Below are 22,641 nucleotides of genomic sequence, written 5' to 3'. Positions count from 1 at the left end.
TTGGTTATCTTATCATTCCACAAGTACTCGTTCAATGGAGTGACACTGATGCTATGACTGCTACCTGGGAATAGCTCGACTCTCTTCGACATCAGTTTCCTCTATCTGTGGGGGCAAGCAGGTACCGAATGAGGGGGATTGTCAAGGGAACTAGCTCCATCTAGGATTCAAATGCAAGTAATGGGTTGGCGGTCCGACTCAACAAAGAGCGGCGAAAACCGAAATGGCTTGAAGGCTAGAATTGGGTTTAATGACCTTGTAAAAGTATAACGATATAAATAACTAGCTACTAGCTTTGGTTTCACTTGGCAATGGAGGGCTTGCATGTGCATGATGATGTGAATAGCTTGCATGTGGTGGAAAAGTGAAAGGGTTGCATGCGCTTGACGATGTGGAGGGCTTGCATGTGGTGGAAAATTGAAAGTGAAAAATGAAATGGTTGCACGTGCTTGGTGATGTGGATATCTTGCATGTGCATTTAAATGGGATCACCTACTTAGATATATATGATTCAAATTTCCAAGCTAGATCGACCAAATTCCTTTGTATTTGCAATTTCTGGGGAGAATCAAGTGTGTTGATGACACTCCGCATGGCAGATCTAGGCAGTGGCACAGTGGCTATCACTCTTGCCTCGAACTCGCTAGGTTGGGTGCTTCTCGTTGCATCAGGAGGCCGTCATTGTCATGGATGGCATCTTTCTTTTTTTGCTTCTGTTCGACTTGTTTGTCGAGTGTTTGCACTTGGCAATTGAAAAAAAGATCTCGGTAAACTTTTGCCTAGTGCCGAGAAAAAGAACTCAACAAACCTGCCTTTGCGGGTAGGAGTCCAGCCAGGGAGCTCCCATAGGTCGCTGTTTTGCATAGGAGGCGGGTCACCTAAGCCGGCCCATTCGCTTTACTTCGCGGGATGATAATTTCGTGAAAATAAGAAGCATTGGGGAATCGAACCCGTGACGTGCAACGGCTTGCGATGCGCTACCTACCACCACACGCGACCTATTGCAAAAGATCTGCAGCGCAAATTTAAAAGAAACTACCAACAACAGCAAAAGTTAAAACCATATTGCGAAATTCTAGAAAAGATGTTGACTCGAACTCGCTAGGTTGGGTGCTTCTCGTTGCATCAGGAGGCCGTCATTGTCATGGATGGCATCTTTCTTTTTTTGCTTTTGTTCGACTTGTTTGTCGAGTGTTTGCACTTGGCAATTGAAAAAAAGATCTCGGTAAACTTTTGCCTAGTGCCGAGAAAAAGAACTCGACAAACCTGCCTTTGCGGGTAGGAGTCCAGCCAGGGAGCTCCCATAGGTCGCTGTTTTGCATAGGAGGCGGGTCACCTAGGCCGGCCCATTCGCTTTACTTCGCGGGATGATAATTTCGTGAAAATAAGAAGCATTGGGGAATCGAACCCGTGACGTGCAACGGCTTGCGATGCGCTACCTACCACCACACGCGACCTATTGCAAAAGATCTGCAGCGCAAATTTAAAAGAAACTACCAACAACAGCAAAAGTTAAAACCATATTGCGAAATTCTAGAAAAGATGTTGACTCGAACTCGCTAGGTTGGGTGCTTCTCGTTGCATCAGGAGGCCGTCATTGTCATGGATGGCATCTTTCTTTTTTTGCTTTTGTTCGACTTGTTTGTCGAGTGTTTGCACTTGGCAATTGAAAAAAAGATCTCGGTAAACTTTTGCCTAGTGCCGAGAAAAAGAACTCGACAAACCTGCCTTTGCGGGTAGGAGTCCAGCCAGGGAGCTCCCATAGGTCGTTGTTTTGCATAGGAGGCGGGTCACCTAGGCCGGCCCATTCGCTTTACTTCGCGGGATGATAATTTCGTGAAAATAAGAAGCATTGGGGAATCGAACCCGTGACGTGCAACGGCTTGCGATGCGCTACCTACCACCACACGCGACCTATTGCAAAAGATCTGCAGCGCAAATTTAAAAGAAACTACCAACAACAGCAAAAGTTAAAACCATATTGCGAAATTCTAGAAAAGATGTTGACTCGAACTCGCTAGGTTGGGTGCTTCTCGTTGCATCAGGAGGCCGTCATTGTCATGGATGGCATCTTTCTTTTTTTGCTTTTGTTCGACTTGTTTGTCGAGTGTTTGCACTTGGCAATTGAAAAAAAGATCTCGGTAAACTTTTGCCTAGTGCCGAGAAAAAGAACTCGACAAACCTGCCTTTGCGGGTAGGAGTCCAGCCAGGGAGCTCCCATAGGTCGCTGTTTTGCATAGGAGGCGGGTCACCTAGGCCGGCCCATTCGCTTTACTTCGCGGGATGATAATTTCGTGAAAATAAGAAGCATTGGGGAATCGAACCCGTGACGTGCAACGGCTTGCGATGCGCTACCTACCACCACACGCGACCTATTGCAAAAGATCTGCAGCGCAAATTTAAAAGAAACTACCAACAACAGCAAAAGTTAAAACCATATTGCGAAATTCTAGAAAAGATGTTGACTCGAACTCGCTAGGTTGGGTGCTTCTCGTTGCATCAGGAGGCCGTCATTGTCATGGATGGCATCTTTCTTTTTTTGCTTTTGTTCGACTTGTTTGTCGAGTGTTTGCACTTGGCAATTGAAAAAAAGATCTCGGTAAACTTTTGCCTAGTGCCGAGAAAAAGAACTCGACAAACCTGCCTTTGCGGGTAGGAGTCCAGCCAGGGAGCTCCCATAGGTCGTTGTTTTGCATAGGAGGCGGGTCACCTAGGCCGGCCCATTCGCTTTACTTCGCGGGATGATAATTTCGTGAAAATAAGAAGCATTGGGGAATCGAACCCGTGACGTGCAACGGCTTGCGATGCGCTACCTACCACCACACGCGACCTATTGCAAAAGATCTGCAGCGCAAATTTAAAAGAAACTACCAACAACAGCAAAAGTTAAAACCATATTGCGAAATTCTAGAAAAGATGTTGACTCGAACTCGCTAGGTTGGGTGCTTCTCGTTGCATCAGGAGGCCGTCATTGTCATGGATGGCATCTTTCTTTTTTTGCTTTTGTTCGACTTGTTTGTCGAGTGTTTGCACTTGGCAATTGAAAAAAAGATCTCGGTAAACTTTTGCCTAGTGCCGAGAAAAAGAACTCGACAAACCTGCCTTTGCGGGTAGGAGTCCAGCCAGGGAGCTCCCATAGGTCGCTGTTTTGCATAGGAGGCGGGTCACCTAGGCCGGCCATTCGCTTTACTTCGCGGGATGATAATTTCGTGAAAATAAGAAGCGTTGGGGAATCGAACCCGTGACGTGCAACGGCTTGCGATGCGCTACCTACCGCCACACGCGACCTATTGCAAAAGATCTGCAGCGCAAATTTAAAAGAAACTACCAACAACAGCAAAAGTTAAAACCATATTGCGAAATTCTAGAAAAGATGTTGACTAAGGATCGAACTCAAGACCTCACGCCCGAGAACCACATCGATAACCACTGTTTTAACTAAAGTTACGTGTCTAACAGGGGCAGCCATATGCATATGATCTATTATACGCGGCAGATTAAAACTTTTTAAGAAAATTCAAACGTAATTTAGAAAAAGGAAAACCCTTTTGAAATGCAAACATTATTTGGGAATATAAAATTGAATACGAGAACATTTTTCGAAATTATGAACTACTTCTTGTAAACGCAAATGTTTTTTGAAAAAATAACAAAATACAAAGAGTGAACTTTTTCACAATTACAAACTATTTTTTACAAAACTCGAGCATTTTTGAATTTGCAAATTAATTTTCCAAACGTGAACATTTTTCTAATTTGTGATTTTTTTATTAAACTGTAGATTTTTTTGAATATGTGACAAATTTTGAAAACAGGAACATTTGTTGAAATCTGCAGAGATTTTTTTTATTTGTGATCAAAATCTAAACATGTGAAATTTTTTGAATTTGTAAAAAAAAGAAACAAGAATATTTTTGAATATGTGAACAAATTTTGAAAGTTTTTTCTTAATTTTTGAACAAAAATTAATAAACAGGAATATTTTTTGAAATTCCCAAACAATTTCCAATTTGTGAACAAAATTTAATCATGTGAATATTTTTTGAATTTGTGAACAAATATTGGAAATGGGGATTTTTTTTGAAAAATTGTTTTTTTTCGTTTTTGAACAAAATTTAAATATGAACATTTTTCGAATTTATGAATAAAATTTTAAAATCATGAACATATTCTGAATTTTTAGAAAAAAATTTCAAACTTGAAAAATTGTTGAATACGTGAACAAAAATTTGAAACAAGAATATTTTTTGAATTTGTGAACAAGTTTTCAAAATAGCAACAATTTTTAAAATCCCAGTCATAATTTCAAAAGTTTTGAGCAATTTGAGCAAGAAAGTTCCAAACAATTTTTGAAAAATATTCTAACAAGTTCTGAAAACAAAAACATTTCTTAGAATTCCTGAATATTTTCTTAAAAATGCAAACATTTTTTGAATTTACGAACAATTTTTTAAGACACTACCATTTTTAAAAATATTGAACGTTTTTTAAAGAACGAGCATTTTTTAAGTTTCTGAATAATTTTCAAAACATGGACTCTTATAAAAAGAAAAAAACTTGGTAAATAAAAAAGAAACGAAAAAAGAAGAAAGAAACAGCAACAGGAAAAGAAAGGAAAAAAGAAAGAGGAAAAATATAGAGAAAAACAAAAAAAGAAAAAAACTAAAAACTAAATATTAAGTAGGAAAACTGGTCTAGGTAAGTTTCTAGAAGGTTCTCAAAACTAGAAAAACCCGGCTGGGAAACTCTAGAAGGTTCCCAAAACCGGAAAACGCTGCAACACGTTAATGGGCCCGTCCCAGGTGATCGCTCGATAGCCAGGTCTCTGTGCGAAAGGTTGACTCTTTGACACAACGTGCGTCCATAGGAAAAATCCGTCCAGCCAAGTCGCCTTTGCTGAGTGCTCCGCGTGTTTTGACCATTGTCGAGTGTGCCCCTGCACTAGGCAAAATCGCTAATTCATGTAGTGTATGTTGATGTTCGATAGAGAATAAGCAAGTTACACATAAGTGGATCGTGTGGCATATAAAAAATGTTTTGCTAGTTAAATCGAAGACCTAAATATCTGTCCACAACTTATAAACCCGTTTGGAGTAGTACCATATCTTTTTAGCTAACTGATTATACTGTTAATAGTGGTAACACGGTGTTGCTTTCCTAGTCAGTTGTCAAGGACATGGAGGGCATGCGGTCGCAATTTCTACCAGTCCTAAACCTACATAAAATGCTCCCAAAAAAGTGCATTATGAGTTCTCATTCTAATTAATAATGGGTCAATGGGCAACAATTCTGAGATGGGTATGGGGCAACTTTTATTAGACTGATAATGATCAAGAAGTATTATTTCATAAGCCATAATATAGAATTCCGTAAGAACAATGCCTATCCGTTAAGAACAAACAAACTCCGGTTCCACAATGACAAATGAATTTGATTGATCAACATATGTTTGCACACTGAAAACACAATATTACTCAATGAATCCATACATTACAATTTCCTTATTTACGAAGCAAATAAAATAAGTATGCCCACGTTGATAATGTCTGTCCATGGGATGATACATTGTGAGAGGAAAATACAATAAATAGGTTTGCACACTTAAAAACACAATATTACTCACTAAATTAACGTGATATGAGATTGATAAATTGCGAGAATGCGCTCAGCTACCTCTACCATTGATGGCCTTTGATTCACATCATCTTCAAGACATTGTATAGCGATCCCTGCAAGATTGCCAAGAAGCTCCAAATCTCTCGGCCTTGTAAATGCGTTATCAAACAACGCAGCAACTCTATTTTCTTTGTGGGCTGCAAGGAAATTGTCTACTAATCCACTACCATCTGAATGTGTAGCCTGTTGCCTACTAATAAGTTCCAGTATCACAACTCCAAAACTGTAGACATCACTTTTTTCAGTCAGTAGGCCCGACCGTAGGTACTCCGGATCCATATAACTCCTGTCACCAATGACTGTATTTGTGTGTTGTCTATCTCTCACAATCAACCTCGATATGCCAAAATCTGAAATCTTTGGCATAAAGTCATCATCCAAGAGTATATTTGCTGGTTTGACATCACCATGTAAGATTCTAGTATGGGCTTTTGAGTGCATATAAGCTAGAGCATCTGCTACCTCAGCAGCAATGCGTAAACGCACATCCAAGTCAAGAGGTGCAACATTGTTATTATGAAGAATGTCATCGAGACTACCTCTGGAAAGAAACTCATATACTAGCATTGGGATATCAACTTCTAGGCAACAACCGATGAGCCTGACTATGTTCTTGTGGATTACTTGAGATTGGATGATGACTTCATTAGCAAATTGATTGTTTTCCAACACACTACCACTAATTGGCTTCTTCACTGCAACTAGCCCAATATCAAGCAGCCTACCCTTGTAAACTTCACCAAAGCCACCTTTTCCAATAAAATTTCTACTCTTTAGAATTGGTTTGAGTTCCTCCTTCTTGAAAAGTTTTATGATTTTTGCCTTCTGTAAGGTAGGCCCGCCATTCTTTTCATAGAATTCTCTCATCTTTATTTTCTCTTTGCGAAGAAGAATAACAAGTGTCACAATTGAAATGAAAGAAATCCCCCCTATTGCACCTGCATGTGTAAATCAAACAAGCTTAATTCCGTATTTCAAATCCTATGATTGACATACTTTCAAAATTTTAACCTCCTTATGTAAGAACTATTGCTATGTGTTTATATTCTTAAAGAACAAAAGGTACACTTATGTAAGAACTGAAAACCGAAGAATGAACCATGGCATAATAATTGGAATAGGTAAGTTTCTTCACATGCTAACATGTAAAAGACCAAGTAGGAGCGTGGCAATGTTCACACCATACAATGAACTTCCAAGTGATTTAATCAAGTATTCTTTTAGAAGCTTTTAGCATATCATATTATCAATGCTAACTTCTTGGTCCCGCATTTAATTCTCGTCATAGCTTGGTTTATCCAAGTTCCATCTCCTCTTGTTGAACATGCTTAGACACTATGTTGTGGCCCATGTTGTTCTATATTCATTAGCTGCTTTACTTGACATTTCATTTAGCATAAATCCGATCTTGTTCATCACCGTGGATAATGTTCAAGCTTTGAATTAGGGAAATAGTTGCATGGGTTCATTGTCATTTTCATTCTCCCCTATATTATACATTTGTAGTTAACATGTCTTTTCCTTGGTAAACACATTGTGAAATGATGATAGGTTGGGGTAAAATGCATAACCATAGTAGAAACCGAGTCAAATGCATCATTGCAAAAAATAGTGTTAATTGAACTGTATAACAAGATTAGCTTAATGGGATAACTTAAAGATATGTCCGACAAATTGTACGTGGGGTAACAATGTGGGAGAACCATTTAACACCTTTGCCTATTTAAACCTTTATCACTACTCTATACTTGGGTATAAGTCTCGTGGGTATTGTAAGTATGTAGCCTCGATAAATTTTGTATTGCGACTTTCAATATAAGGTGGGATGCCCCTTTTGATCTTAAAAAAGATATGATTAAGTTCATGTTTAATTAAATCGGTGTATGTTCAAGTTATAAGTGGTTTTTGTGCAAAACTTGCACTCAAAGATTTGGCATATATGGAATTCTTCCAGCTTTCATGAGACTTGTACCCATTTGTTTTTATTTCCTATCTAGTTATGTTCATATGCACACTTTTCATGAGACTACTTTTTTGGAGGTGGGTGGGGGGGGGGGGGAGGGGGGGGGGCTATTACGTACTTCAATGTGATGCATCTATCAAGTAAAGTGTAAAATGTTACGAAAATGGACAACTTCTTTAAGTAATCTTGTGCACTAGCAGTGCTTACCAACAACCACTGTTAGTAGTAGGGGGAATTTGTCTGCACAAGTTCCTGTTTTCCCGTCCCCTTTCTCCCCTCTTTGGCATGGGCAATCATAGCCTCCTGGCTTGTTTATGCATGTCCCAGAACAAGGATACAAATCAGGGTGCTCGCACTCATCGATGTCTGAGAGGAAAAAGAAAGATGTTGAACATACAAAATTCAAAGTAACCACTCTAAATAAATATTTGCATGTATTGCTTCCGTTTCTTTTTTTCTTCGCATATTAGGTCTATCTTAAGTCAAATCTTCAAAATTTAAACGAGTTTGTAGAGGGAAAAAAAACCAACATTCACAATACCAAATGAAGATCATTATATCCTCCATGGAATATATTTTATTTGTTTGATATTGTAGATGTTGATACTTTTTAATATAGATTCTTTGAGGCAGTTTTAAATATAGATCTGGTCAAACTTTACTAAGTTTGACTTAAGACAAACATAATATGGGAAGTAAAAAAGAAACGGAGGGATTGCATATTAGCATATGCGTAACACCCTGTGTGCAGAAACGGAGGTAATCTTATGATGAAATTTATTAGCATATGTGTTTTCTTGTGATGATGGTTTTGTAATGTAGTCATGTATATCCCTGGTAATTGAAAAACTAGTGCGAGTAGTAGTATATAGTACCTTTGCATCCACCGGTGATGTAAGGGTTACCCTCATAGTGGGGCAAGCATTTGCAGACAAAGCCAGGCCCCCTGGTTGCGTTGGCACAATAGCTGTCGGCGCTGGCGCACACGGGAGACGGCTGCCCTTCGGGTGGACATGATCCGCTCCGGATGGCGAAATCCAGCACGTACGGCACGCCCCTTGGCAGTATCTTGCGCTGCAACTCGTCGCTGTACAAGTCCGGCGTAGAGAAGTTGTACCACGAACTCTCCACCACCATGGCATAGGAGCACGGGTTGGTCTCCCACAGGGTGTTGTTATAGGGCCCATCCACGTTGACAGAGAACCTGTCGAGGGGAGCCGCTTCCGGGAAGGAGGCCTGGCAGCAGCCCCGCCGGGAGCAGGAGCCGTTCACTACCGGACTCGCGGGCTATGCCTACGGCCCAAGGCCGTTGGCATAGGTCCTTTGCCGTCGGCATAGATCTATGCCTACGGCCGCCGTCGGCATAGCCCCGTCGGCGTAGATCACGTCAGCGTAGATGTGTCAGACCGTCGGCGTAGTATAGCCGTCGGCATAGGAGCATATGCCGACGGCCGTGGGATAGCCGTCGGCATAGTTTAGCCGTCGGCGTTGTTTTCCGTCTGACGGCAACGGACGGCGACGTCAACAGCGCTATTCAGGAGACGACACGTGGCACGATACAGGAGATGACACGTGGAGCAGGTATGCCAACGGCTTGGCCGTCGGCATAGATGGAAATCTATGCCGACGACCTAGCCGTCGGCATACCTGCCCCACGTGTCGCCCCCCGGCTTCTCCTGGCGGCAGGGCTATGCCTACGGCAAAGCCGTCGGCATAGATGGAAATCTATGCCGACGGCTTTGCCGTAGGCATAGCCCTGCCATGTGGCAGCTCCTGGTTTCTCCTGGCAGCAGGGCTATGCCTACGGCAAAGCCGTCGGCATAGTTTGCCACGTGGCAAGCCCTGGTAACTCCTGGGCGTATATATGCCGACGGCTTTGCCGTAGGCATAGTTTTTTTATTTTTTTTATTTTCCCTGTTTTCTCTTTTCCAATTGATTTGACAGCATTTCAAAACAGAACAATATGAAATATGACAATTCATCATGTGAACATACTCAAGTTCATCTAAACATACTCAAGTTCATCACATCATCTAAAGATCATCACCGATGGAAGTTCATGAACATAAAAGTAGTGCAAGACATGAAACATGATAAAAGTAGGAATATGAAAGGCATGGCACGATGGCCACATGCACGGAATCATCAAGCAAGAGCACCCCTGCCAAAACCACCACCTCCGCCATAACCACCACCACCTCCGTCAAAAGCACCACCTCCGCCAAAACCGTCATCGCGACCACCACCACTCTGCCAGATCGGAGTGACTGGGGTCGACGGAGCAGGAGTCGAGCCACCGGTCCCCTACATGTTTCAAAAAAGATTCTAACGGTAAATATGATATGATAGTGTTTCATGAACGAGAACTAGTTTGCTAGTAGTTAGGCAAATGTACTAACCGAACCATCACTGCCTAGTTCCACCCATTCATCGAACGTGGGCACGTGTGGGGGTTCTCCCGCAGGTGGTGGTGGGGGTCCCATTTGTGGTGGATCCGTGCGGTTAGTCCAAGACGCCAACATAGTCTGAATGTTAGTTAAACAAGCAAACTAGAAGATCAGAAGGAATGAAAGTGCAAAAATTTAGGTTGGTTTTAAGAGGGCAAAACTAACCGTCATCATCTGACGGTTGTAATCATCGTTTGCCTTCACTCGTTTCAAGTACTCCCACACCTCGAGATTCCTATGCTCGACAAACTCCTTATATGCCTACATAATTTAGGTTGTTTCTAAGTGAGCAATGCTGAAAATAAACTGAGAATGCAAGATAGAAAAAGATAAGGAGGAAGTACTTACAGCATGCTGGCGGGCTAAGGGAGTCTGTGAACGCCCCGTACTCTCTAACTGGCTCGGGTTGCTAGCCCGAAGCCGTGTGTACGAGATCGAAGGAGTGATCAAGCCATCGAAACACGGATACCGGCCATTCTTCTTCCCCTGGATGGCCACCACCGCCGTGTCGTCGATCTGAGACTGGGCGACCTCAGCAATAGGAACATCCGGATGCAACTCCTGATAGTGATGAATGTAAGACCCCAGGTGCTCCTCGGTCTTGCCGTAGTACTGGCTCTCGCCCTCCTTGCGATGACTCCGCTCGCGGGCCAGCTTCCACGACTCCATGTCTGAGAGCGGCCTCTTCAACTTGTCCTCCTACAACGTCAAATAGAAGTCAGCCATACATAAGAACATGACGTAAAGAAGAACAAAAATGCATCATGCACATAGATATACCTTCATGGCCTTGAAGCCCCAGTGGTTCCTGTTTCCTTGGCCGTGTGTCCCGTCGTCTCCACGGTTAGCCCGGGCCTTGATGCTCTTGGCAGCAAACTCTGCATCGGCGCCGAGCCACCTATCCACCAAACTCGCCCATCCGTCATGCCTTCCATAGCACCAACGAGGAACAACCTATGCAAATTTTGAAAGCATGACATGTGAGCACGAAACATATAGTTGACTGCTTGAAACAATGAAAAGTTAGTAATAGTTACCATCATGAACTGCTCCTTGCTCAAGGTAAGTCGTAGCTTCTGCGCTTGAGTTTTGGTCATCTTTTGGTGCAGGTAGTAGTGGTAGTACTGCGAGACGGCAACCCAGCGCACCTCGTACTGCAACTGACGAGCTTTCTTCTTCGCAGCCGCAAGCAAGACCACGTCGGCTCTGGCCTTGTGCTCGTCAAGAACTCTATAGAGTTGCTGCAATCATGCAAAAACCAGAAGCAAACAAGGCATGAGTTGAGTGATTCAATGATAAACTATGAACGAAACTGAAGACAAGTGATTCAGAAGAGAACTTACCCAAAATTTGGTGATCACGGCCTTAGCGGTCGTCCCGTACTCCGCGTTGCTGCAAGCCTCATAGTGGGCCCAGCTCGTGGCCAAAACCCGCTGCTGCGGGTCCCTGTCTGGCCGCGGGCAGAATAGGCCAGGCCAAAACTCCTTCAACAGGACAGTGATAAGGCCGTTCGGTTTACGGCCCTTTCCGTGAAGGATCCAGTTTCTGCAAAAGAATCCATGTGTACAATAAGAAAATGTTGTCATGTGTTGAAAATATGATTGAGAGGCACTTACTCTGTCCCCACAGGTTCAATGAGCCACTTGTGCTCCTCGATAGAAGGTGGTGTAGGTAGTCCGGCATTACCACGCAGCCACCCCTGCGAAGAACCCGGTGGCAAGTCACCCCACAACGCGGGATCAACCTCCCCTCCACCCTCCTCGGCCTCCTCCTCCTCCTCACCCTCCTCCTCGGCCTCCTCCTCCTCGCCATCAGGAACATACTCCTCCTCCTCAGACTCAGAAGGTGCCTCTGTATAGGAGGGCATCGAAGAAGACCCTCCTATTTCAGACACGGCCCGGAGTTTTTTGCCCCGGTTGCCTCTCCCCCCACCTCCTCCTCCTCTAGGGGCTCTCCCCCCACCGCCTCCTCCTCTAGGGTCTCCTCCCCCGACCCCTCCACCTCCCTGTGAGGTGTCATCCTCGCGTAGTCGGGAGGGAACCTTGTGGGCTCGTCCACTCCGAGTAAGTCCTTTAAATTTACTGAGGAAACTAGCGTCGCTGGACTTGCCCATGATTATTAAACCTGCATTGAGAAGAGAATAAACAATTAGTAAAGATATCAATTAAACAAGCATACAGGAAAAACATTAATACCAGAAGAGCACATTAAGCATACTATTGTAATGATCATTAAAAGAACTTACATTTTCTAGAACCCATATGAATCATCACTATAGTAATCTATTTGTGGACCGGTCTCATCATCACTATCACGCATATCTTCTTCGTTGTCTGACGGAGGTGGAGGCTCTTCCTCATCGTCAGCGTCTTCATTTAACTTTTCAAGCATAATTATGTCTCTTTGATTCACAACTGCCTCACCATCAATCCGTGCGTCGTCGTCGTTTGGGTCCAGGTCAACATAACCCAAGTCATCATCCTCGTTGTTTCGGACCACGTCATCATGTTCCTCTTGATAGAACACTCCCTCGTATGTCATGGGGTTTATGTTGTAGTAATCATCATCGTTCGGGTCCGGTAGCTTACCATGCGGCGACACCTTGAACACAACTTCCCAACCCTTTAGGTACTCTTTCTGGCATGGGTAAGGCAGATAATATACTTGTGTGGCCTGGGTAGCGGCGATAAAGAGATCAGCTCCGGCATAGACGGTTGATGGTTTAACTTCAACTAAACCAATAGAAGGCGTATGTCTCAGACCCTTTTTGGGGTCGAACCATCGGCATTTGAACACAGTGAGACTTAGGTGTTCGCGGCCACGTTTGAATGTAAGCTCGTATATTTTTCCTACCCTTCCGTAGTAATCTACTTCATTATCTCCTTCAGTGAAGACTCCGGTATTTATGGTTTTGGGATCAGGCCGACTGTTCTGGTGCTCCTCTGTATGGAAGCGATACCCATTCACATCATACTTTTCGCATGTCATGACGACAGGATCAAAACCCATGGAAACCCATCTCAATTCTTCATCCATTGATTCGGTCGGATCATTTCCCTACAAGTTTAATTGAAATTATAGGGTGCATGAGTTTAATTGAAATTATAGGGTGCATGAGTTTAATTGGAAGTGTGAAAAATTACTTTCTCGATGAACCACGCAACGAAATTTTTCCTTCCATCAGCACCCTTTCGGAGAAGAGCAAGTGCCTCCGCTTCAGTAGGAGGCAGCATTCCCGTCCATTCTTCTTCAACGAATCGACTACAATAAGAAAAGCGGTATAAGAACTAGGCAAAGTGAACATAATGAATTGACTAAAAGAATGGTGCAAAGGTATTACCTCATCCACTCATCCTCAACTTCCTTGATGTTGTGCAAGATATAGAACATGACATCCTCCCACTCATCTCGTGGCATGAGATAAGATTTCGAGCATCCAGCCCTACTACCTTGCCCGATGAATAGAGGCAACTTGGGTTTATACTTGGGTTCTTCTGTATTGTATCGAGACACCTTATTGTGCAACGTGGGAACATGGTCCGGATAGTAGGCTGTCCTGAGGTCTGCCACCTCCTCTAGGATAACTGCCTCAGCTATGGAAGCTTCAATCTTAGCTTTGTTTCCACATTTCTGTCTCAGATGCTTGTTCTGTCTCTCAGGGCCGTACTGCCAACGATTCTGCACAGGTCCCCCCAACAATACCTCGTTCGGGAGGTGCAAAAGGAGATGTGTCATCGGAGTAAAGAAGCCTGGCGGGAAGATCTTCTCTAGCTTGCATATCAACTCCGGCGCCTTCTTATGCATTTCTTTTATCTTCTCAGGACATACTTCTTTAGCACAAAGCGTGCGGAAGAAATGGCTTAACTCCGCAAGCACACGCCAGACACGCTCGGGAACATAGCCCCGAACCATCACCGGCATAATCCGCTCAATCCATACATGATAGTCATGACTCTTGAGCCCGGTCACTCTGCCCGTTGAAAGATTGACCCCCTTACTTATATTCGACGCATAACCATCAGTGAACTTCACGACGTGTTTCAGCCACTTGAATGTCTCCATCTTATGATCCTTTTTAAGTATGAAGTCAGCATCTGGCTTGAACCAAGATTTTCGACTGCCTGTGGGAGGCTGCATGTGTAGACGTGGTCTATCGCAAATATTCTGTTGATCAACTCTAGCATTAACATTATCCTTTGTCTTATCAGGAATGTTGAGGATCGTGTGAAAAAGGGACTCTGCGACATTCTTTTCGGTGTGCATCACGTCTATGTTGTATGGAAGTTTGAGGTCCTTAAAATAGGGAAGCTGCGTGAAGGGGGTAATGTGAGTCCAGTTGTGCGTCTCACCATATCCTTCAAAAAATTTCCCTTTACTTTTTCCTTTGCCCTCGCCCTCGTCTTCGCCTGTGGCTTTGCCTTTGCCTTTGCCTTTGCCTTTCCCCTCACCGGCAGGCTTAAGAGCTTTCAGCTGAGCAAGCACATCCGCACCAGAAAACGTTGGAATCTCGTTTACTTCATGGACAACTTTGCCTTTTGTGAAGTTCTTCTTGTCTTCCCTATCAGGATGGTCTAGAGGGAGGAACTGTCGATGCAAGTCAAATGCAACATACTTGCCACCCTTCTTCAGCCAAATGAAAATCAAGGCCTGCATGCACACTGGGCAAGGCATCTTTCCACTTGTACACCATCCGCAGAACAAGGCATAACCGGGAAAGTCATGCATGCAATATTGTAGCCAAACTTTCATCAAGAAATTTTTCTGCAGATGTCGGTCGTATGTCAACCTCGGGAAGTACCAAGAATGGTGCAAATCATCCACCAACGGCTGCATAAACACACTCAAATTCTTCCCTGGATATTCAGGCCCCGGAATTATAAGCGACAGGAACATGGTCTTGCGTTGCATTATGGTGCCGGGAGGGAGATTCAGCGGAATAACAAATACGGGCCAACAGCTGTATGGATTAGACGACATACCATATGGATTGAACCCATCACCTGTTATAGCAATTCTGACATTCCCAGCCTCGGCTGCTTCCTCCGGGTACTCTATATCGAATGACTTCCATGCTTCACCTCCTGATGGATGTACAATTTTTTTTGGATTGTACCTTTTCCCTTCCTTGTGCCACTTCATCATTTTGGCAGACTCCTCGGTGATGAAAAGGCGCTGTAGTCTTTTTATAAAATCAAGATACCGAAGAACCTTCACAGGGATTTTTAGCTGCTGCTTCTGACCATGCTTATCGACCACCTCAATATACCGAGAGGAACCGCACTTCCTACAATACTTGTCATCCGCATACTCATGCCTAAACAAAAGGCAATTCTTTGGACAAACATGTATTTTCTCATAGTCCATCGAGAGCGCCTTCATGATTTTCTTCGTACCGTACATGGTTTTCGGCAGTTCATGGCCCTCAGGCAGGCTGTTAGCTCGTACTCCCAGAAATGCTTCGAAGCAACCTCGGCTACAGCCGTACTCAGCCTTGACTGCCATCAGTTGCGAGATGGCATCCAGCACAGACAGCTTGGCACCCTCATAGAGAGGTTTCTTTGACGAGGCTAAGATTTCCAGGAAGGCCTTTGCGGTTTCCTCCGGCTCCTCCGGTTCATTCGCTGAATGTGACGGAGGTGTCGGCTATGCAGCAAAGACATCATCTAGCATGTCTCTAACCCCATCGTCCTCATAACCAGCGACGCGTTGTCGTATCACATCCTCTCTACCACGGTCCCGCTGGGCAAAGTTTATCGGCATATTAAAGTTGGGCATAAATCCATGCGTGCGAAGGTGCTTAGTCATCTCACTCTTATCTCTACGGATACGCCTCTTACATCTGGCACACGGGCATTCTGGCACCATCCTCATTGGACTACGGAATATCTCTTTCAAAAACACATCCGTTTTCTCGACCCACTCTGTTGTTACTTGATTCCGACGGAAAAACCCACTATACATCCACTGATTATCTGCCATCTCTACTTTATTGGAAGCCACACAACAAAATTAAGGATTCATTTAAATTACTCACATCAATATTTTATTTTTTACAAGGTTGACGAGAAACGACATTTAATCCACCTACATCTCTAATAGGTAAAGATGGGTCCTAATCCCACCCGAGAATGTGTAGATTGAGTACGTTGTCCATGCTCTACCCCATTCTGAGACAAAATTTCGGCAGCACCTCCCCGCTGTTCTCCAAATACACGTCTCGGCAAAATGCCGAGAGAATGTGCATCCGGAGAACAACAGGGAGGCGCCGCCGAAATCCTGTCTCGGAACGGGGTAGAGCATGAACAACGTACCCAATCTACACATCCTCGGGCTGTCCGTGGAAAGCGCTGGACAATCCGAAAGAGCTGCGGTGATAAATATGCAATTGAATGCATATTTATCGATGCAACCCTTTCGGACGGGAGACCTAGGTTACGCGACTTGATGTGAAAATTTAATCTAGTTAAAAGAGGCTAGGAGGTGAAGGTGGATTCGTAGCTCACCCTCCGCTGTAGAGGAAGTAGTCGAGCAGCGGCAGGATCACGGACCAAACCCAGACGACGAAGGCTCCAGGGAGATGAATACCACAAAGCCTGTAAATTTTACCGAGTCAAAAAATTTGACGGCACCACATCACATAAAGCATTGACACTTCAAACTATGAAAAAAAATCATATTGCTAATGACATCTTGATACTTCAAATCCTAATTTTCATGATACTTCAAATCCTAATTTTAGATCATCATGATACTTCAAATCCTAATTTTCATCAAGGGTCAAATTTTGTTCTTCAATTTTTTAGCAAGATCATCATGATAAAATAACTACTCATCAGATACCAATTTTGTCAACATCACAAAATGAAACTATAGCTATTTGACAACATCTCAAAAATACCAATTTCGTTCTTCAAATTTGAAAACATTTGACAACATCACTAAATTGACCAAAGCTATAACAAGCAGTATACATTAATCCATCCATTCATCCATACAACATGCATCTATCACATAACAAGCAGTAAAAAATGCAAAAAAATGAAAAAAAAGCTCACCGGGGCGGCCGCGGCCGGTGAGGCAGGGGCGGCAGGGGACGGTGAGGCAGGGGCGGCCGGGGCAGCGGCGAGCAGGGGGCGGCGGTGGAGGGCTGAGGCGGGGCGGCCGGGGACGGGCCGGGAGGGCAGGGGCGGCCGGGGACGGAGGGCCGGGCGTGCGGGCTGGCAGGAGCCGCGGCCGGCGCGCGGTCAGGGGGAGGCCGGGGCGGTGTTGGGGTCGGGGGAGGCCGGGGCGGCGCAGCGCGGTCGGGGGAGGCCGGGGCGACGGCGGATGGAGACGACGACGGGGGAGGCAGGGGTGGAGACGGCGGGGAGACGGCAGGTGGAGACGGCGGCGGGGATGGCAGGGGCGACGGCGGGTGGAGACGGCGATGGGGGAGGCAGGGGTGGAGTGGGCGGCGGCAGGCGGCGGGGCCGAATGCGGCGGCGGCGGATCGGGGTCGGGGGCGAGCTGGGGTCGGGAAACGACTGGACGGGGAGCGCCCGGGTATGGATAAGGCGACCTATGCCGACGACTTAGCCGTCGGCATATATTAATCATGCCACGTGGCATGTATGCCGACGGCTAAGCCGTAGGCATAGGTATATTTCTTTTTTTTAAATATACGTTCTTGAATTTTTTTGAATGATACATCGTATATAATTATATTAAAAATGATAGATGGTATACATATTTTTTACATGCATGAACATTATTTAAAATGTACCATACATTTTCTTTAATGATTTGAAACATTATTTTTAATTACATGATCCTTTTTTTTATATTGTACAACAATTTTCTAAAATATCAAGTATATTTTTTTCTGAACCAGATTTTTTCTATGGTCAGCAACATTTTTTTATGACATAATTATTTGCTAAATTGTACTAACAAAAAATGTACATTGTGTTAATATATTTCGAAATAAATTGAGGGGGACAACATTTCTTTATGATATAAATATTTTATATGGTCTCGTGAAAGGTGATACATAGGAGAGCAACTGACTGAGGGGTACCGTTACCGAGTACCTGATCCGGTAACTATGCGAGTGCCTGATCCGTCTACTACCGTGTCATCGCCGTCCGTGAGGGGGGGGGGCACGCCCCGGAGACGCGTGCCGCCTCTTCGGACATGCCACCACACCACCCCGCATGTATGAGGGACCGGTGCGATGCTCCGGTGGCATTGCTACCCCCCAGGCCCCCCTCCCGCCTAACCCTGTAGCGTTTGACCACGGGATCTAGCCCTTTGACTTTGCACGGACGGGCTTTGACCAGCGGACCTCCCCGCCCGGTTGTGTTAGGTCAGCCCATAGGAGCACTTTGGAGCAACAACCGGGCCAGACCCACAGCAAGATCCCCTCCATGTAGACACGACGCGCCCGTTTCCCCCCTCCAGGTGCCGGCGGCGGCGCCGTCCGTGAGGGGGGGCACACCCCGGACACGCTCCGGTGGCATTGCTACCCCCTAGGGCCCCCGTCCCGGCTAACCCTGTAGCGTTTGACCACGGGATCTAGCCCTTTGACTTTGCACGGACGGGCTTTGACCAGTGGACCTCTCCACCCGGTTGTGTCAGGTCCGCCCATAGAGACACCCGGGAGCAACATCCGGGCCAGACCCACAACAAGATCCCCTCCGTGTAGACCCTACGCGTCCGTTTCCCCCCTCCAGGTGCCGGCGGCGGCGCCGTCCGTGAGGGGGGCCACGCCCCGGAGACGCGTGCCGCCTCTTCGGACATTTCACCACACCACCCCGCATGTATGAGGGCCCGGTGCGATGCTTCGGTGGCATTGCTACCCCCCAGGCCCCCCTCCCGCCTAACCCTGTAGCGTTTGACCACGGGATCTAGCCCTTTGACTTTGCACGGACGGGCTTTGACCAGCGGACCTTCCCACCCGGTTGTGTTAGGTCAGCCCATAGGAACACTTTGGAGCAACAACCAGGCCAGACCCACAGCAAGATCCCCTCCATGTAGACCCGACGCACCCGTTTCCCCCCTCCAGGTGCCGCCGGCGGCGCCGTCCGTGAGGGGGGGCACACCCCGGACACGCTCCGGTGGCATTGCTACCCCCCAGGGCCCCCGTCCCGCCTAACCCTATAGCGTTTGACCACGGGATCTAGCCCTTTGACTTTGCACGGACGGGCTTTGACCAGTGGACCTCTCCACCCGGTTGTGTCGGGTCAGCCCAGAGGGACACCGGGGAGCAACATCTGGGCCAAACCCACACCTAAATCCACTCCGTGTAGACCCGATGCGGTAGTTTCCCCCCTCCAGGTGCCGGCGGCGGCGCCGTCCGTGAGGGGGCCACGCACCGGAGACGCGTGCGGCCTCTTCGGACATGCCACAACACCACCCCACATGTATGAGGCACAGTACGATGCTCCGGTGGCATTGCTACCCCCCAGGGCCCCCGTCCCGCCTAACCCTGGAGCGGTTGACCACGAGATCTAGCCCTTTGACTTTGCACGAACGGGCTTTGACCAGTGGACCTCTCCGCCCGGTTGTGTCAGGTCCGCCCATAGAGACACCCGGGAGCAACATCCGGGCCAGACCCACAGATACATCCACTCCATGTAGACCCGACGAGTCCGTTCCCCTCCTCCAGGTGCCGGCGGCGGCGTCGTACGTGACGGGGCCACACCCCGGAGATGCGTGCCGCCTCTTCGGACATGGCATAACACCATCCGGTTGTGGTAGGTCATCCGATATATATGAACACTTGGAGCAAAGTCCCCTTCGTATAGACCCGATGCGGCTGTTCCCCATTCCAGTTGCCGGCTGGCGGCGGCACCGTTCGTGAGGGGGGTCACACCGCTCTGTACAGAACCGAAAAGTAATGTATGTATGCTTATTAACACATACTATATGTAAGTTAGTTAAATAATAATAATAAAGAAAACAGTGAAGAAAAAGAAAAAAAAACTATATGTATGCTTACTATATGCTTATTAACACATACTATATGTATGCTTATTAACACAATCTATATGTATGCTTATTAACACATACTGTATGCTTAATAATAATAATACTATATGGAAAAAAAGAAAAAAAGAAAAAAAAACTATGCCGACGGCATAGCTGCGGCCAGGGCAGATGGACAGCGCCCCGGATCGATGACGTGTCATCTATGCCGACGGCTGCCGTCGGCATAGGTCCTGGTCGGTGCGCTCTGGATCGGTGACGTGTCACCCGTATCTATGCCGACGGCCACCCGTCACGGCCGTCGGCATAGATTTGACGTCGTTAGCCGGCCGTGATGAGTGTTGTCGGCGGGCCCGCATCTATGCCGACGGCCAGTATATGCCGACGGCAGCTGTAGGCGTAGTCCGGGATAAGCCGACGGCTGTGTTGTGCCGACGGCTGCTGTCGGCGTAGACGGGGATAGCCCGACGGCCATTGTACGCCGACGGCCAGGATCTAGCTGTCGGCATAGCTCGGATTAGGCCGACGGTGGCCGTCGGCATACATTTGGCTGTCGGCTTAGAGCCCTGTTCCGGTAGTGGTTGGTGGCGTCGTGCAGGTTGCCCCTGAGGTCTGACTCGCAGGTGAGGAAGTAGCTGTTTCCGACCTTCCCCCCGATGCTGCTGGAGACCATAGCATCGACGTCCCAGCCGATGCCGACGAGAACATTGCGCGTCATCGACAGGAGGAACGGCGACGGCCCCTCCCCGTTGATGCTGAGCGTGTCTACCAAATATGTAGCCTGTCTAGTTTTGACAAAGTTGTCAGCATTTGTGCTGCAGACGGATGCTACAGCGCCGTACACCTGCACCTCGCCCTTGGCGGATGATACGCCAATGAGCTCGAACGGCGCCACCGCGTCCGTGATATTCATGTCCCGCACCCGGCCAGTGATGTTCGCCGCCCCCGAGTAGATGTAGGAGTAGCGGGTCACACTCTGGGATAAACCTGGGTAAGCAAGGAAGGCTCGAGGGGGGTCGAAGGAGTCGTTGCAGGAGACCTCGAAGCCCTCAAGGAAGCAGCCGGGCATGGCGGCGAGGCCGAACGGGAACGGGAGGCTAATGTCGCCGCACTTGTCTGGGCAACCCGGAAGTGTGATTGGCTGCCCCTGCTTTTCAGCAGCGGCTCCTAGGACCACCAACCGGGTGGCCGCCGCAAGGGCGATCAGGAGAAGAGGCAACAGCAGCTGGGTCTGGGAATGGTAGTGCCACGGCGTAATGCTCATGGTGTTTTTTTGGTACACCCTCCAAGCATAAGCTAAGCGGCTTGCACTAGGTTCAAGCCTTCAAAGCCGTGGGTGGGTGATACAAACCATCTTCTGCTATGAACATATTTATAGCAGCGTTCACAACGTCAAGGTTTCAATATTTTTCATTTGAGCCCACCGAATACTTCTAGAGATGGGGTTGACCGTTATTCCTAATAAATATAGGGGTTTTGCGCAATGAGTAGGTTTTTTCAGCATGAGATAGATGGCTTTATTAAAAAAAAAGTCGGTACATGAAAACCAATCCGACATGGACGACACTCACGACTCACATGGTCACGGTGTTGCATTGAAAGAGCCGTTAGGGCCCTCTCACAACCACATCGGCTCGTCCTTTCATGAAATCCAAACCGGCATGGACACACACACACACACATACGACCCAATCGATCACACTCTTGAAATTTCTGATGGGGTGATGAAAGAACCGTTCCATATCAGATAGCTTGGGTCATCTCCCCATGCTTAACCATACTGTCAGGGAAGGTGTTAACTTGATATAATTGAGATTATCGACAGGAAAATAATGTTACTATGTGTCATCTACCCTCACTTAACCATAGATGTTGTTTTGGAGAATATCAAAAGTTCATTTCTTTTGTGGGTGATAAAAAGTTCATGTTTAATGGAGACAAGTGTGTCATTCGCCCACTTCCGGCTTGCCATGAGAATCCTTTAGAAGAGTGCCTATAGTGACTTCGTAAATCTTAAAATGATATGCCGTTTCAGCCTCTTAAAGGTGCTCATAGGGGTAGGATGTGCATGTGTGTGCATTCATAGAAGTGAGTGTATACGCGTATGTATGAGCGTTTGCGTTTGTACCTTGTTAAAAAAACCGGGGTGCCTGAAAAATAAAACAAACTGGCCGCGCAAGGCTATCTGATGAAACCAATAATATTGACTCGTTATCCCAAAATTAAAATAGTGTGGGACTGAGCCACACTGACCTGCCATTCACAGGTAGTACTCCTATTAGTTATTCTTGTCTTGTGCTCAGATTACACATTTATTTTAATGTTGGGGTGTGTCTAGGGCATATCTAGATGTGCTCTAGTTATTGCACATCTAAGTGAGTGAATCAAGCATAAAGAGAAAAAGAAAAAAAAGAAAATATTCACACGAATCTTAATGTAAGATTAATGACATATGACTTAGATGTACAATACTTATGGCACATCTAGATGTGCTTTAGCAAAACTGTATTTTTAATATTTCATTATAAACTCGTCTAGACAACTGGTGACGAATTGAATGGAATCTTCTTATTTTATTGACAGGAAATG

General features: G+C 46.1%; 4 protein-coding genes across 4 annotated transcripts; all 4 read right to left on the bottom strand.

The window, feature by feature from the left end:
• Positions 1 to 5,622: 5,622 nt before the first annotated feature.
• Positions 5,623 to 21,316, bottom strand: LOC125518231 (wall-associated receptor kinase 4-like). Its single transcript, XM_087531710.1, has 6 exons — positions 20,656 to 21,316; positions 16,507 to 16,513; positions 13,389 to 13,400; positions 8,515 to 8,918; positions 7,847 to 8,005; positions 5,623 to 6,614 (listed from the first exon to the last, which is right to left on the bottom strand). The coding sequence occupies exons 1-6, from the start codon at positions 21,314 to 21,316 to the stop codon at positions 5,623 to 5,625; spliced, it is 2,235 nt and encodes a 744-aa protein (XP_087387836.1).
• LOC147957475 (uncharacterized) lies at positions 9,785 to 12,174 on the bottom strand. Its single transcript, XM_087536970.1, has 8 exons — positions 11,703 to 12,174; positions 11,430 to 11,631; positions 11,124 to 11,327; positions 10,867 to 11,040; positions 10,435 to 10,785; positions 10,252 to 10,347; positions 10,039 to 10,164; positions 9,785 to 9,943 (listed from the first exon to the last, which is right to left on the bottom strand). Exons 1-8 carry the CDS (start codon positions 11,951 to 11,953, stop codon positions 9,785 to 9,787), a joined length of 1,563 nt encoding a protein of 520 aa, XP_087393096.1. The 5' UTR covers positions 11,954 to 12,174.
• LOC147957474 (uncharacterized) lies at positions 12,337 to 13,284 on the bottom strand. Its single transcript, XM_087536966.1, has one exon. The coding sequence runs from the start codon at positions 13,120 to 13,122 to the stop codon at positions 12,337 to 12,339; it is 786 nt and encodes a 261-aa protein (XP_087393092.1). The 5' UTR covers positions 13,123 to 13,284.
• On the bottom strand, positions 13,423 to 14,349 carry LOC147957473 (uncharacterized). Its single transcript, XM_087536957.1, has one exon. The coding sequence runs from the start codon at positions 14,347 to 14,349 to the stop codon at positions 13,423 to 13,425; it is 927 nt and encodes a 308-aa protein (XP_087393083.1).
• Positions 21,317 to 22,641: the final 1,325 nt, after the last annotated feature.

Source organism: Triticum urartu, chromosome 7A (assembly GCF_056163025.1).
Source record: "Triticum urartu cultivar PI428250 chromosome 7A, HENAU_Tu73, whole genome shotgun sequence".
NCBI lineage: Eukaryota > Viridiplantae > Streptophyta > Magnoliopsida > Poales > Poaceae > Triticum > Triticum urartu.
The sequence above is the reverse complement of the archived record's forward strand: the minus strand, read 5'-3'. Positions and strand labels throughout refer to the sequence as shown.

Bases quoted from the DNA above. Each gene is read 5' to 3' on its own strand.
- LOC147957475 (XM_087536970.1), bottom strand. From the start codon at position 11,953: ATGCCCTCCTATACAGAGGCACCTTCTGAGTCTGAGGAGGAGGAGTAT. The intron at 11,632-11,702 runs GTAAGTGCCTCT...ATTCTTTTGCAG, and splicing joins ATTGAACCTGTGGGGACAGA to AAACTGGATCCTTCACGGAA. The intron at 10,786-10,866 runs GTATATCTATGT...TTGACGTTGTAG, and splicing joins GGGGCTTCAAGGCCATGAAG to GAGGACAAGTTGAAGAGGCC.
- LOC147957474 (XM_087536966.1), bottom strand. From the start codon at position 13,122: ATGGATGAAGAATTGAGATGGGTTTCCATGGGTTTTGATCCTGTCGTC.
- LOC147957473 (XM_087536957.1), bottom strand. From the start codon at position 14,349: ATGCACACCGAAAAGAATGTCGCAGAGTCCCTTTTTCACACGATCCTC.
- LOC125518231 (XM_087531710.1), bottom strand. From the start codon at position 21,316: ATGAGCATTACGCCGTGGCACTACCATTCCCAGACCCAGCTGCTGTTG. The intron at 8,006-8,514 runs GTACTATATACT...TTTTCCTCTCAG, and splicing joins CATCACCGGTGGATGCAAAG to ACATCGATGAGTGCGAGCAC. The intron at 6,615-7,846 runs GTAAGCACTGCT...TTACACATGCAG, and splicing joins ACTACTAACAGTGGTTGTTG to GTGCAATAGGGGGGATTTCT.